This window comes from Ziziphus jujuba, chromosome 2 (assembly GCF_031755915.1).
Source record: "Ziziphus jujuba cultivar Dongzao chromosome 2, ASM3175591v1".
Taxonomy (NCBI): domain Eukaryota; kingdom Viridiplantae; phylum Streptophyta; class Magnoliopsida; order Rosales; family Rhamnaceae; genus Ziziphus; species Ziziphus jujuba.
Genome location: NC_083380.1, coordinates 14,111,315 through 14,125,752, shown reverse-complemented (window position 1 = coordinate 14,125,752; position 14,438 = coordinate 14,111,315). Strand labels below are relative to the sequence as shown.

General features: G+C 33.4%; 1 protein-coding gene across 1 annotated transcript; it reads right to left on the bottom strand.

Annotated features, from left to right (window-relative positions):
• Positions 1 to 11,399: 11,399 nt before the first annotated feature.
• On the bottom strand, positions 11,400 to 13,625 carry LOC125422475 (loganic acid O-methyltransferase-like). The gene is made up of 3 exons (XM_048474263.2): positions 13,509 to 13,625; positions 12,601 to 13,260; positions 11,400 to 11,973 (listed from the first exon to the last, which is right to left on the bottom strand). Exons 1-3 carry the CDS (start codon positions 13,599 to 13,601, stop codon positions 11,620 to 11,622), a joined length of 1,107 nt encoding a protein of 368 aa, XP_048330220.1. The 5' UTR covers positions 13,602 to 13,625; the 3' UTR covers positions 11,400 to 11,619.
• Positions 13,626 to 14,438: the final 813 nt, after the last annotated feature.

Below are 14,438 nucleotides of genomic sequence, written 5' to 3'. Positions count from 1 at the left end.
TTTGGGTCTCATTTTATTTTTTATTTTAATATTCCTTGTTACCTGTATTAATTACAAAATATTTTAAATAGCATTTACAAAAAATCAGACGCTTGAAGAACCAACCTGTGTCTCCTCATATTAGATGGATTTATTTATTTTTGTTTAGACTCTTCTTCATCATTTAGGTTTTTTGAAGGTATGAAATATTGTAGAAGCAGACGCTAGGGTCGGCGGTGCTGTATGCTTTCTTAAATAGTTGTTTTTTAAAATTGATTTACGCACATGTTCCTATCAACGGTCTGATCCGTACCGTGTCCACTACTTTAGTCGCCGGAACAGAAACGTGGTTACTCCTGATGTCTCATTGCTGTCTGTTGATGCTTCTACAATCATCTTTCTGATTGTCTGTAGTACTTAAGTTATGGATCCATGTGCTAAAAATGGCTTCGCCGCTACTAATGCTGATACAACAGCCTCAACTGAAATGGCCACACCCAATCCTGCATCCAAATCACACAAATGAAGAGGACCTACAAGGATGGAACATATTATGACGGATGAGCCACCTCAATATAATGAGTTTGAAGTTTCAATAAACTATGTAGCCATGCACATGAACAACTTGGAGAGGTCTCTAGTTAGAAGCACAATACCAATTTCTATTCGTCAGTGGAGAGACATGGCTGAAGACCTCAAGAATAGCCTATGGGAAGAGATAAAGGTAATACATGTAAATTTTATTTGTAAATTAGTTATGAATTGTTATTGCTCATTCAATATGTATATGAAACCTGGAAGTATTGGTTAATTTGTAATTTGCAGAAATCTTCCAATAAAGATGAGAGTTTGAAGAAGCAAACTCTCGTAGATTGTGCTATGAAATGGAGGAGATTCAAGAGTGATATGTATGTAAACTATGTCAAATCGTATTTGGGCATGCCTGAAGTTTCGAAGCACCGACCACAAATATATGATTTTATAACCCAGGACGTTTGGGATGAGTTTGTAAGTTGGAAAGTGGTCGATGACTACCAGGTATTTTTGTCTTCGTCAACCATTAATGTTTAGTTATCCTTATCAATTCGAACTCATGTCAATTTTTACTGGCATACTTAACTTATTGCATGTGTGTCAATTTTTTGTAGGAAATAAGTAAAAATTTTTTCAAACGAAGACAATTAAACAAGTATCCACATCGAATGGGTGCATTGGGATATGCGAGATTGGAAGTGCTCATGGTATGAAAAATAATAATGTTAGTTTTGAAGTTCATTCATTATTTAATTTCATCACATGTGAAATTCATATTTATTTTCAATATTCGTAGCAAAAGGAAAGATGCATCTAAGATTACATAGTCCGAGAGGACTTATGGACTCGGGCACGAATGGCAAAGGATGAAAAATTCACAAATAAAGATGTTGCACTTGTAGTGGAAACGATTGTAAGTTATTTTATTCATGATACAACTGTTTGAAATTAATTACATAGAGGAAATTGTTGACATGCAGTGAAATTATATTATTTTCTTGTAAGATGGCTTAAGAAACCAAGCCCATAAAGAGGAAATTGAGTCTTCCCCTCAAGATGATATCGTTACGCAAGCATTGGGGACCGAGGAGACTGAAGGTCGGCTTATGGGTCGAGGCAAAGATTATACCGTTAAAAACATTTTCGACATCCATAGGCCACGTCCTAAAAAATTGGCTAAGTCCGACGAAATTAAACAGCTACAGTTGATGATCCATGATCTGTGGGAGGCCATAAAAGGGAATACCAACATTGACAAGCTCAATAAATTAGTAGATGCATGTGGTTTTACCCTCAAATCAAATCCTCAAACACATGGGAAGCAGTCATTGCCCAATGAGGCACACGACGAGGATGTGATACATGATGACGATGTTGGCAATCGTCCGACGCCATCACATCATGGCCATGATGCTCATCCTATCCATCCACCATAAAGGACAATTTTAGAGGTTTTTTGACAACTCACAAATAAGTCAACTTTAAATTTGTCAATCATATATAATTTTTTAACTTTTATTTTCACTGCTTAAAGATTATTGAACTTGTGTATTTTATTGTCACATCCATGTGCAGTGTACGATTAGATATGTACTAATTAATTTGTAACATTGTTTGTTACACAGGGTGTTGAATGCTAGCTTGCTCAAGGCAGTATCCATAATATTGTAGCACGTGGCACTATAGTTTCTTCTCTCCCAACGGATAGATGCGATGGTGTTATGCTTGGTTTGCATCATTTGAAGGTCACTGTAGATGAGGTGTTCCAGCCATTTGCCCCTTAGCCTATTCCAACATCTAACAATATGCAAGTCGGAGAAACCGCATGTGCATTACTTGCATGGCCTTCAAATCTTGTCATTATCCTAAATATAGAGGTACAATTTTATCGGATTATTTGTGATATTTGCATGTATAACTTTCATCTGTGTAGGGTGGTGCTGATGTACTTAAATAATGTTCTGTTGATATTTATAGGGAATGTCCAACGTACCATATGTACCACATGCAGAGGATACACATGTGGAGGAGACACATGTGGAGGAGACGCATGTGGAGGAGACGCATGTGGAGGAGGCACACATGGAGGAGGCACATGTGGAGGAGACACATGTGGAGGGGACACATCTGGAGGAAGTTCCATATGGTTCTAACCCACCACCCGTGGAGGAGAAACATGTACCACATGTGGAGGAGACATGTGTACCTCCTGGGGAGGAAACCCATGTCGAGGATGACCAATGTGGTGATCCTTTAGTTTTTACCCCACCCATCCGGGTGTTGCTAAGCTGGATCGAGGCCATGGATATAAATAATATTTGGATGTTCGACATGGAAAAAGGAAGTGTGGGAGATGTACACCAGTTGTGCATAGCGGAGGCTGACATCCTTGATTTTTGTAACATGCGGGAAATATCTGCAAAGTGCATATTCTTCTACATTAGGTAACAAAACTACATCCATGTATAGAGTGTCTAAAATTTCAATTCAATCAATTATAATTATCAATATCAAATTTTCTATTAACTTGTACATACTTCAAATGATTTTGGCAGACACTTATTTACTGGATTGGAAACCACACATGGTGCACGAATGTTTTGCTTTGTTCATCCCGCATTGACTGCACCGGTTGGTTATGCAGACACAAATGCTAGAACGAAAAATATTGTGGGTAGATGGAGATCTGCAATTCACAACCAATTATGGTTCTTTTCGTACTATTTAGGGTATGTGGTGTTAAGTTCCAATAATTAGTTAGCCAAGTAATTTAATAGTTATGCACATATTAACTAATAATTTATTATTTGTTTTGTAGCAATCGTTGGATGTTAGGGGTTGTTGACCCATTCTACACAACAGCTTGGTTTTTTGATACTTTGGCAAGTCATAACAATGAAATCAATAAGGACTTTAGGAAGTTGATCGACAAGTTATATAGAAACTTAATTTTAATAATTTATTTGTAATGAAATTTATAAAAAATTTCATAATATTATAATAATTCTACAATGTATGTGTTGATATAATGCATTCGTTGCATGGAAGAAGAGACCAGGAGTGTAACCACAAAAAAAATTGACTGGCAAACCCATACACAAGTAAATTAGGATGGTTAAAATTGAGTATTATTGTTGTTGGTTTACATACTTATCAAACACAAGTAGTATTTCTTACATAATATGACGTTAACATTTATGATTGCAAATGTAGACTCTTAAGCAGCTTGGTAGTACAGAATGTGGTTACTAGATAATGATGATAATGCGGGACATCATGAGGGAACAAATAACTCACAAGAACTTAAACTCACATGTGAGAACTACCAATTTGCCTGTACTTCAGTGCAATTTATTTATTTTTATTAAACTGTTTTGTACAAGTGTATCCAATTTGTAATAAACTAATTGCATGTTCAGTATGAGGGAGTGAACTGGCCACAAGATGTTGTCAACCAATTATGAGCTGATTGGGCATCTGCTATGATCAAACCTATTTCAAACTCATGACAATTTCTGCTTAGTGGCCTCATTGGGTTTTGTAAATTTTGTTCATTCTTTAGTACTTATTGTTAATTTATTAAATAATTAATTTGTAGCTTTTGTAAAAAATATTTTTTATTTATGTAGTGTACGGGTTTTTTTTTATTTTTTGTTTACAAAATCATTTTTTTTAATGATTTCCTTACTAGCGTTTAAATTCCTTTGTTATAATTTTGTCTTAAACAATTCATTCAAAATGACAACAGTGAAGGCTAAAAGGGAAAGAAATTAAAAACATGAGGCCTAAGCTGATGTTGGCATATGCCAATGGCGATGGCTTTGGTATTTTTAAAGTTTTTCGACTCTCTTTTAAACTTTCATCTTTTTAATGATTTTCTTACTTTTGTTTAAATTCCTTTGTTATTAGTTTTCCTTATACAATTTATCCGAATAAGTACACGCATCAGTGAGGCAAACGCCAACATTGGTATATGTGAATAGCATTGGATTCGGTATTTTTTAATTTTTTAATTTTTCTTTTGAAATATGTTAAGGATACAAAAGAACAAAAAGGAGTCCTACACCGATGCTGGTATATGTAAATAGTGTTGGCTTTGGTCATTTAAAATTTAAATTCCTTTGTTATAATTTTGTCTTAAACAATTCATTCGAATAATTACATGCATCAATGGCAATTACAAAAGTGAAGGATAAACAAGAAAAACAATTAAAAATAATGGCCTACGCCGATGTCGATTCATGTCAACAGTGTGGGCTTTACTGTTTTTAAATTTTGTCAATTTTCTTGGACAATTTGTACTTTTTAATTTGTACTTATTTGACCAAAATCAGACGAGAAATTTACACACATTAAATGAAATTACAAAGGCAATACAATCAATAAATTATCCTAATGTTATGGTCATACGCCGACAAGTGGTCATTGAACTAGCGTCGGCGTTGACATATCAGACGACGCTGAAGAGAAAACATAGCGTTGGCATTTATGAGTAAGATGACGATGAAGTGAAAACGTAACATCGGCGTTGGTCCCCTAGTAAATGAAACACATAATCTTTTTATTCTAGCTTGATTCTTTACATGATTTTGCAAAGTTTGTTTGAATTCTGTAGTAATTATTTCGACCACAATCGATGCAAAAACATGTAAGAATCAAATGAAATTACAAAGGAATACACTCAATAAATATACTTAAGCTGATGTTTGGTCATTTACCTAGCGTCGGCGTTTATGATTAAGACGACGATGACGCAAAAATGTAACATCGGCATTTTTACCTTGATTATTTACATGATTTTGCAATGTTTGCTTGAATTCCTTAGTAATTATTTTGACCAAAATCGGTGCAAAAACTTGTAAGAATAAAATGAAATTACAAAGGAAATACACTCAATAAATTATCTTACGCCGACGCTTGGTCATTTACCTAACGTCGGTGTTTATGATTCAGACGATGATGATAGGAAAACGTAATGTCGGCGTTGGTCCCTTGGTAAATGTAACACATCATCTTTTTGTTCTAGCTTGGTTCTTCACATGATTTTGCAAAGTTTGTTTGAATTCCTTAGTAATTATTTTGACCAAAATCGGTGCAAAAACATGTAAGAATCAAATAACATTACAAAGGCAATACACTCAATATATAAACTTAAGCTGACACTTGGTCATTTACCAACCGTCGATGTTTATTATTAAGACGACGGTGACGTGAAAAGGTAACGTTGGCGTTGGTCCCCTGGTAAATGTAACACATCATCTTTTTGTTCTAGCTTGATTCTTTACATGATTTTGCAAAGTTTGTTTGAATTCCTCAGCAATTATTTCGACCAAAATCGGTGCAAAAACTGGCAAGAATCAAACAAAATTACAAAGGCAATACACTTAAAAAATACACTTAAGCTGACACTTGGTCATTTACCTAGCGTCGGCGTGTAAGATTACGATGAAGATGATAGGAAAATGTAATGTCAGCATTGGTCCCCTAGTAAACGTAAGACGTCATCTTTTTGTTCTAGCTTGATTATTTACATGATTTTGTAAAGTTTGTTTGAATTCCTCAGTAATTATTTGGACCAAAAACGGTGAAAAAAACATACAAGAATCAAACAAAATTACGAAGTCAATGAAGTCAATAAATTACCTTAAGCCAACGCTTGGTTATTTACCGAGCGTCGGTATTAATGAGTAAGATGACAATGAAGTTAAAACGTAACGTTGGCATTGGTCCCCTAATTAAACGTAACACATCACCTTTTTGTTCTAGCTTGATTCTTTACATGATTTTGCAAAGTTTCTTTGAATTCCTCAGTAATTATTTCTACCAAAATCGGTACAAAAACATGTAAGAATCAAATGACATTACAAAGGCAATACACTCAATAAATAAACTTAAGCCGACATTTGGTCATTTACCTAGTGTCGGCGTTTATTATTAAGACGATGATGACGCGAAAAGGTAACGTCGAAGTTGGTCTCTGGTAAACGTAACACATCATCTTTTTGCTCTAGCTTGATTCTTTACATGATTTTGCAATGTTTGTTTGAATTCCTCAGCAATTATTTCGACCAAAATCGGTGTAAAAACTGGCAAGAATCAAACAAAGTTACAAAGGCAATACACTTGATAAATAAACTTAAGCTGAGGCTTGGTCATTTACCTAGCGTCGACATTTATTATTAAGATGACGATGATGCAAAAAGGTAACATCGGCGTTGGTCCCCTGGTAAACATAACGCATCATCTTTTTGCTCCAGCTTGATTCTTTACATGATTTTGCAAAGTTTGTTTGAATTCCTCAGCAATTATTTCGACCAAAATTGATGCAAAAACTAACAAGAATCAAATGAAATTACAAAGCCAATGCACTCAATAAATTATCCTAATTTTCTAGACATACGTCGACGAGTGGTTGTTAATATAGCGTCGGTGTTTCTATCTACAACGATGATGAAGCGTTAACGTAGCATCGGCGTTTGTTCCTTAATAAACATAACATATCTTTTTGTACTAGCTTGATTCTTTACATGATTTTGCACAATTTGTTTGAATTCCTTAGTAATTATTTGTTTGAATTCCTTAGTAATTATTTTGACCAAAATCGGTACAAAAACTTACAAGAATCAAACGAAATCACAAAGGAAATATCCTAATTTTGTGCCCGTAAGCCGATGATTGGTCTTTGAACAAGCGTCGGCATTGACCCATACGATGATGATGTAGATAAAAGTTTGCGTCGGTGTTGGTCCCCCAATAAACATAACATATCTTTTTGTTCCCGCTTTATTCTTTATATGATTTTGCAAAGTTTGTTTGAATTCCTCAGTAATGATTTTGACCAAAATCGATACAAAAAATTATAAGAAGCAAATGAAATCACAAAGGCAATACAGTCAATAAATTATCCTAGTTTGTTTACGTAAGCCGATGAGTGGCCGTTGGTATAGCGTTGGCGTTATTTCATAAGACAATGAGTAGTCGTCAACGTAGCATCAATGTTAGTTCCCAAAAAAACATAACATATCTTTTTGTTCTACCTTTATTCTCTACATGATTTGGCAAAGTTTGATTGAGTTCCTTAGTAATTATTTTAACCAAAATCGGTACAAAAACTTACAAGAAGCAAACGAAATCACAAAGGCGATGCAGTCAATAAATTATCCTAATGTTGTGGAGCAAATGAAATTACAAAGGCAATACAGTCAATAAATTATCCTAATGTTGTGGTCGACAATTTTTTGTTGAACTAGCGTCGGTGTTTACACATAAGACGACCAAGAAGAGAAACCATAGTGTCGGCGTTGGTCCCCTAGTTAACATAAAACATCTTTTTGTTCTAGTTTTATTTTTTACATGATTTTGCAAAGTTTGTTTCAATTATAATTTTGTCCAAAATCAGTACAAAAACTTACAGAAGCAAACGAAATTACAAAGGCAATACAATCAATAAATTATCCTAATGTTGTGGACGTAAGCCGACGAGTGGTCGTTGAACTAGTGTTGGTGTTTACTCATAAGATGACGATGAGTCGAAATCATAGCGTCGGTGTTCGTCCCCTAATAAAGGTATCATTTCTTTTTGTTCTTGCTTTATTTTTTATAGGATTTTACAAGGTTTGTTTAAATTTCTCAGAAATTATTTTGTCCAAAATTGGTGCAAAAACTTACAAGCAGCAAATGAAATTACAAAGGCAATATACTCAAGAAATTATCCTAATGTTGTGGCCGTAAGTCGACGAGTGGTCATTGACCTAGGATTTTGCAAAGTTTGTTTAAATTCTTTAATAATTATTTTGTCAAAAATCAGTCCAATAACTTACAAGAAGCAAATGAAATTACAAAGGCAATACAGTCAATAAATTATCCTAATGTTGTGGCCTTAAGCCGACGAGTGGTCATTGATCTAGCGTCGACGTTTATACAAAAGACGATGATGAAGCTTCAATGTAGCATTGGCGTTGGTCCACTAAATTATCATAAGATCTCTTAATGTCCTAAAGCCGATGCTTGTTTGTTTCCGTAACGTCGGCGGTGGTCCACTTTTTCATTTCTTCATTTTCTTTGTAACTTCTTTCCCTTCTAATGATTTTTTATTTATTTATTTTGGATAGAATCCTTTGTCATTATTTTGTTTAAAATCATTCAAACACTTTACAAAATCAATGGAAATTAGAGTGGTGAAAGATAACATTCATAAACAAGTAATAAAAAAAAGGGGTAAGCTTTACATGTCAGAAGCACGGCTTTGCTGATTGATTTAATCTTAGGAACCTTTTTTAAATTTTATGGTTTGTTAACAATTTTCATAAAACATTTACAAGCATCAATGGAAATTGCAATAGTGAAGGATAACAAGAAAAAAAACACTTAAAATAACAGAGTCGAAAATAGCTGACGCTATTATTTATAAACAACGTCGGCCTTTGTGTACTTTTTAATGTTTTAATTTTGTTCATGATTTTTTTTTATTGATTTTGTATATTTTGTTTCACATTATTTGTGATTATTTTGTATAAAATCATTAGAAAATTTACAAGCATCAATGGAAATTACAATAGTGAACAATAACAATAAAACAAAATTTAAATAAAAAAATGTAATACGCCGACAATATTAGGTGTGTGTAACGTCGGATTTGCTTCAAGTTTGTCAATTTTGATTTTTTTTATTTTTTTTAAATTATCTTATAACTTTTGTTTCACAACGTTTATCATTATTTTGTCTAAAATCATTAAAAAAATTTACCAGCATTGATAGTTAGACACAACATATTTACATTTAGCTTAGAAAAGATTTATTGTGCTAAACGAGTAAAGTTGAATGCGTGACAAGAGGTTAAACCATTGTGTTGCATGTTTTAAATGTAAAATTTACCAATATAGCATGCAACATTAACTAAACAGTCAATCCACCTCAGACATCGGCTTTAGTCTTTCCATGGAAAAAAAAGAGGAAAAAACATGTTGATGTTTTACTTCGACTTGCTAAAATTAGTATACTTGAATGAGTAGCAAAATGTTAAACCATCTTGAATGAGTAACTTGCCCCCTCCATTGTTCCAAACAATCCCTTTGTCCTAGTGGACCCCATAGAAATTGAACAATTGCTTTGCAGTTGCACTGAACTTTACCAAATGTATTCGGTAGTATCATTTTATATGATTCATTTAGAATCGACAAAAAATAGAAAAATGCCATTTAATTAACAAAGTCATATTGCAAAGTTCAACAGCATAAGTCAAATTTTTTTGGGATACATTTATTTCTTAACAAGGACATAGTAGAATTTAGTACATAATTAGTTTACCAACACACACATATATTGTCACTTGGTCAATCGCCAAATATTTTAAATAAACTAAATAATAAAATTACCACAGCTATAACAGTCTTAAGATCATATTGGTGGCTCCTCTCAGTATTCTTCTGAATTGCTTCGAGAATATTATTAGATTTCTCCACTCGCAAGGACAAACGATGAATTTCACTGATAAGCATATCCATTTTGTCAACCTTAAGCTCTCCTTCTTTTGCCCAAATGAATTTACCACATCCTTTTTTCTATGTCAATTGAATTTATAAAATGAAAACCAAATGAAAACTTAATTAATTTATAAGCAAAAACAAATGACAATTCAACACATTCAAAATTCTGTACGACCTGTTCTCCATCTAAGCATTTCCAAAATTGACGATTTGGGTTTTTATCTGTCCTTATGTTTTTAAATGCATATATTGTCCACATGGGCATATCCGGATCGGTTGAACTTCACTAGTACTTGTTGACATGCTTACACAATTAATCTCCAGTTGTGACTTCTGAATAAGCCATAGGTTCACATTAAAAAAAAAAAAAAAAAACAACAAAGCAGACACTCACATTTACTAACCTTTGGGATTGTCGAGGAGAAAGCCTGGACGGTGGAAGCAAAGAATATATGAGGCTGGGTGCGGGAGATGGCGGATTTTATTTGGGAACTTAGAAACGTTAAGAGATGGTGGGATTTGAATGGGGAATTTTGAAACAGTTCAAGATGGTGGATTTTATTAAGAATTTTGAAATTTTGAAACAATGAGAGATGGATTTCGAATTTTTGAAATGATGAGGTCCGTGAACAGTTGTGCGGCGCGGGAAAAGGAAATGATTTTTTATTGCTGGATGTTTGCAATTTCTCACATGTGACAAGAAGTATCTAAGCCGTTCATTGGATAAGTTAAAATCCAATGGCTGGGCATTTCTCCATGTTTTTAGACCGCACCCATTATGGTCAGGACCGACCTGATCATAGAATTCCTATATATATATATATACATAGATTTAATATTTTAAGTAGGGATGCAAAAAGAAGGCCCGAAAGCACAAAACTTGATCAAATCGGCTCGAAAAATACCAAATCCAAATTTAGCTTGAGTTTGATATGGTCTAAGCCCGAACTCGCTTAAATTCTATTTCATTGGACTCAAGCTATAGATTTTTAATATAGATTCGACCCAAAACAGGGCAGCTTAATTAGCTATCCCGATATAATTTTATAATTTTTTAAATATTTTTATTCAATATATTATAAATATTTATTATATGTTAAATTGTATCTAGACCATTCCTTATCCCTTTAGTTAAATTAAGCCATGTCATTTTAATTTTAAAGTTAAGGCTCTGTTTGTTATGGTGAAAAAGTGGAATGAAAGAAAAGGATGGATAGAAAAGTGGAAGGAAAGAAGATAAATTGGTTGTGTGGTTAGGATGAAGAAGAGAAAGGATGGAAAGTTAAAAGGATAGTTTTTGATCTAAAACAACCACTCCAAATATTCTTTACAATTTTAAATAATTAATTAAAATAAAAATACTACATATACTTTATGAGTGGAAAAAATTCCATTTTCCAATAACATATAGCACTTATTCACAAAAATGAGTGAAACCACACGTGGAACCCATAGATTCTACTCATATTTGTGGTCCCGGGTTCATGGAAAATTGGCTTTATGAGCTCTTAAAAACTGCCACATTTATTTTTTCAACCGGATAAACAGCAAACTGAAACATAACATAATATAGAGAAGCATAGAGAAATTAGAAGCTAAGTTGACAAGAATTGGTAGCTAGCTAGTTTATTGCTTTGCGTTTAAGAAGGATAAAGAAAGTAAGCGCTTTCCCTGACTTGAAAATGGAGGGATTGTCTTCAACTTTCTTCCTATAAGTGTCAAACAGCACATCTAAGATTTCTTCACCAAAATGCTTCTTGATTAGCCCCTCCATGCCAGATCTTATATAAGATGAAAATTCTTGGGCATTAGTTATAGACAGAGAGTTATTTTCATCTGATCCCACATGATGTATGTCTTCAACTCTCTCAACGCTGAAACATCCATTTCTTTCAACAGCTGCTTCCACTTCTTGGGGAGTCATAAGATATATTGGTATATTAAAGCTGTCCACTTTATCCTCACTTACAATTCCCTGCACATGTATAACAAAGATGTTAGCATGTTTTATACATCCAGTCAATTTCCTATCAAGTCGATTTTATTAATTTTTTTTCATTCAAGAACTTTATTATTAGTCTTATAGATATGATATGGTGTGGAGATTCAAACTCAAGATCAGTATATGAGGAAAAGCCACTAGATTTTCCCCTCAGAGACCATGTTGGCATCCTTAATTAAGTTGTATTCTGAAATTTATTCAAAAAAATCCTAGACTAATTCCTCAAGATTTGGAGCATTTGACTTTTGTGCATATGTGAATTAAAAAAAGAAATTATGATTGGTCCTTGTGAGTGGCTTTTTACAAGAGAAAAAGTATCATTTTGAATGTAATACGTAAGTTTACTAAAGTTTAACCAACAAATAGGATAATAAGACACCCCCCCCCAAAAAAAAAAAAAAAAAAAAGTGAAAGGAATATCATAAAATCTTGATATGCATTAGCCCCAAAAAAAAAAAAAAAAAAAATTCTAAAAAGAGGAGGCTACAGTCAAATATCTAACCAAAATTACTTTATCAAATCAATCAACATGATCATGTTTAGTATATGCTAGCTGAGACTATATTAAACTTAATGCAGATAAATTTTATATTTCCTTACCTTCTTTGCCAAGTCCATAAGGCAAGTTCCGAGAAGCTCTAAAATCATACCTCCATGACTTTGAGAATGATGAGTTTCATGGGCGATACCACCTACAACGATTACCAGCAATCCTCCATAAACAATCTCTTCTGCCCTGGCTTGCAGAAATTTCTCCATATCTCTATCAAACTGAGCTTTATAAGTCCGAACTACTTCGTCAGAAGAATAAATGTAATAAATCCGGCCTTTATTCCAAGCAAGGGAGTTTTTGTTCATCACTTCTTTTGGTACTTCAGAACGGAAATGAATGGCAACAGAAGTATAGACAAAGTGAAGAGATGCCTTGGGAAACAAGCGACCATAGAAAGAGCCCGGAACACCTGCTGCATAATATGGATTGTTCTGAGGAAGGGAAGTGAAGAGCAGGTTGAAATCATTTGAGGTATGATCGCTAAAGAAAACTTGAAACTCAGGGATTCGAGAATTCAGTTCTTGGTGTTTTTGGTACCTGGACTCGAATGCTTCAATTATGTTTTGCACTGCAAAAAATGTATTAGGTCCAACAGAGCAACCCAAATCTGCTATGCGCAAAGTTTTGGAAGAAAATAGGATTTCTTTATCAAAATTTTCTTCAATTGCCATCTTTATCAGTTCTTTGGCAGCATCTGTGGCTGCTCTCTGCAGAAGCAAAATTGAAAATGCATTTTAACCACCAGAAGATTGTTAGTATACATTGTGGTTCATAAATGGCTAATTAATATTTTATGATTATACTATCTGATATGACTAGGAGATATACAACTACAACAACTCAAAGAGCTTCCTCCAACAGTCATCAATGATGATATTTTATTTAAATAAAATAAACTTTACTTGAATCTAAATATATATAGATATATATATATTATATATATCTATAAACACACCTGGGGTTTGGAGTTCTTGGTGTAGCTGTAGAGACCATTCCCACCTTTCATTGGATATGCTTCTTGCATCTCCTTGGTTTCCTCTGCTGCCATTTCTCTCTTTGAACTCTTTCTAAGTGATAGGTAAGTATGAAATTATGAATGATGGTTCACAAAGTCACTACTTATAATCAATATTTGCTCAAGGATCTTGAAATTTGAAAAGTCATCTAAAAGCGACCTAATTAGATATTTAAGTAATTTGGTCAATGTATACGCAGAGACAGCCAAAATGGGGAATCATTTTTTGTTTTTTTCCATCCAACTCAAGGATTTGTTTTCTCGTTTTGGGTGAATAGGACATTATCATTTCTTAAACATATTTTCTAGCTAGTCTGCTCCAACCAGAATAAAAATAATAGAAAATCAATTAACTGGTTTAAAAATAAAGTGGCAGAAATATTCAAGTTATGTATTTCATTAGAATTATTTTTGAAATTTTTCTTTAGATTTAATATTTTAATGGTGTACTTTTCGTTCCTTTCATAAAACAAAACAATTAGTCTCCCTTTCTATTATTATTATTAACAATATTCTTGGAGTCACATATTGCACGTATCAATCTCAGCATACGTAGTAACAACATTAACAATTGCATTGCATTAATTTAATTAATAATCTATAAAAAAGCCAAATTAATGATGAAACTTCTAATTTTTTTTTTTTTTGGGACACATACTAATTAAATTGGGGTAAAGGATAAGATTTAATTAATAGTTTAGTAAATTATGTACCCCATGGCATCAGCATGAGTTGAGTTTATGATATATTTTATTGTGTGGATCCTACTACAGTGCTGGCACAAGACCTTTTAAGGGCATGTGCCGGCTAAGAAGGAGAATTATATTAAAAAGTCAAAAATGGCAAAAAAGATTCAAGAAATCCAAATCC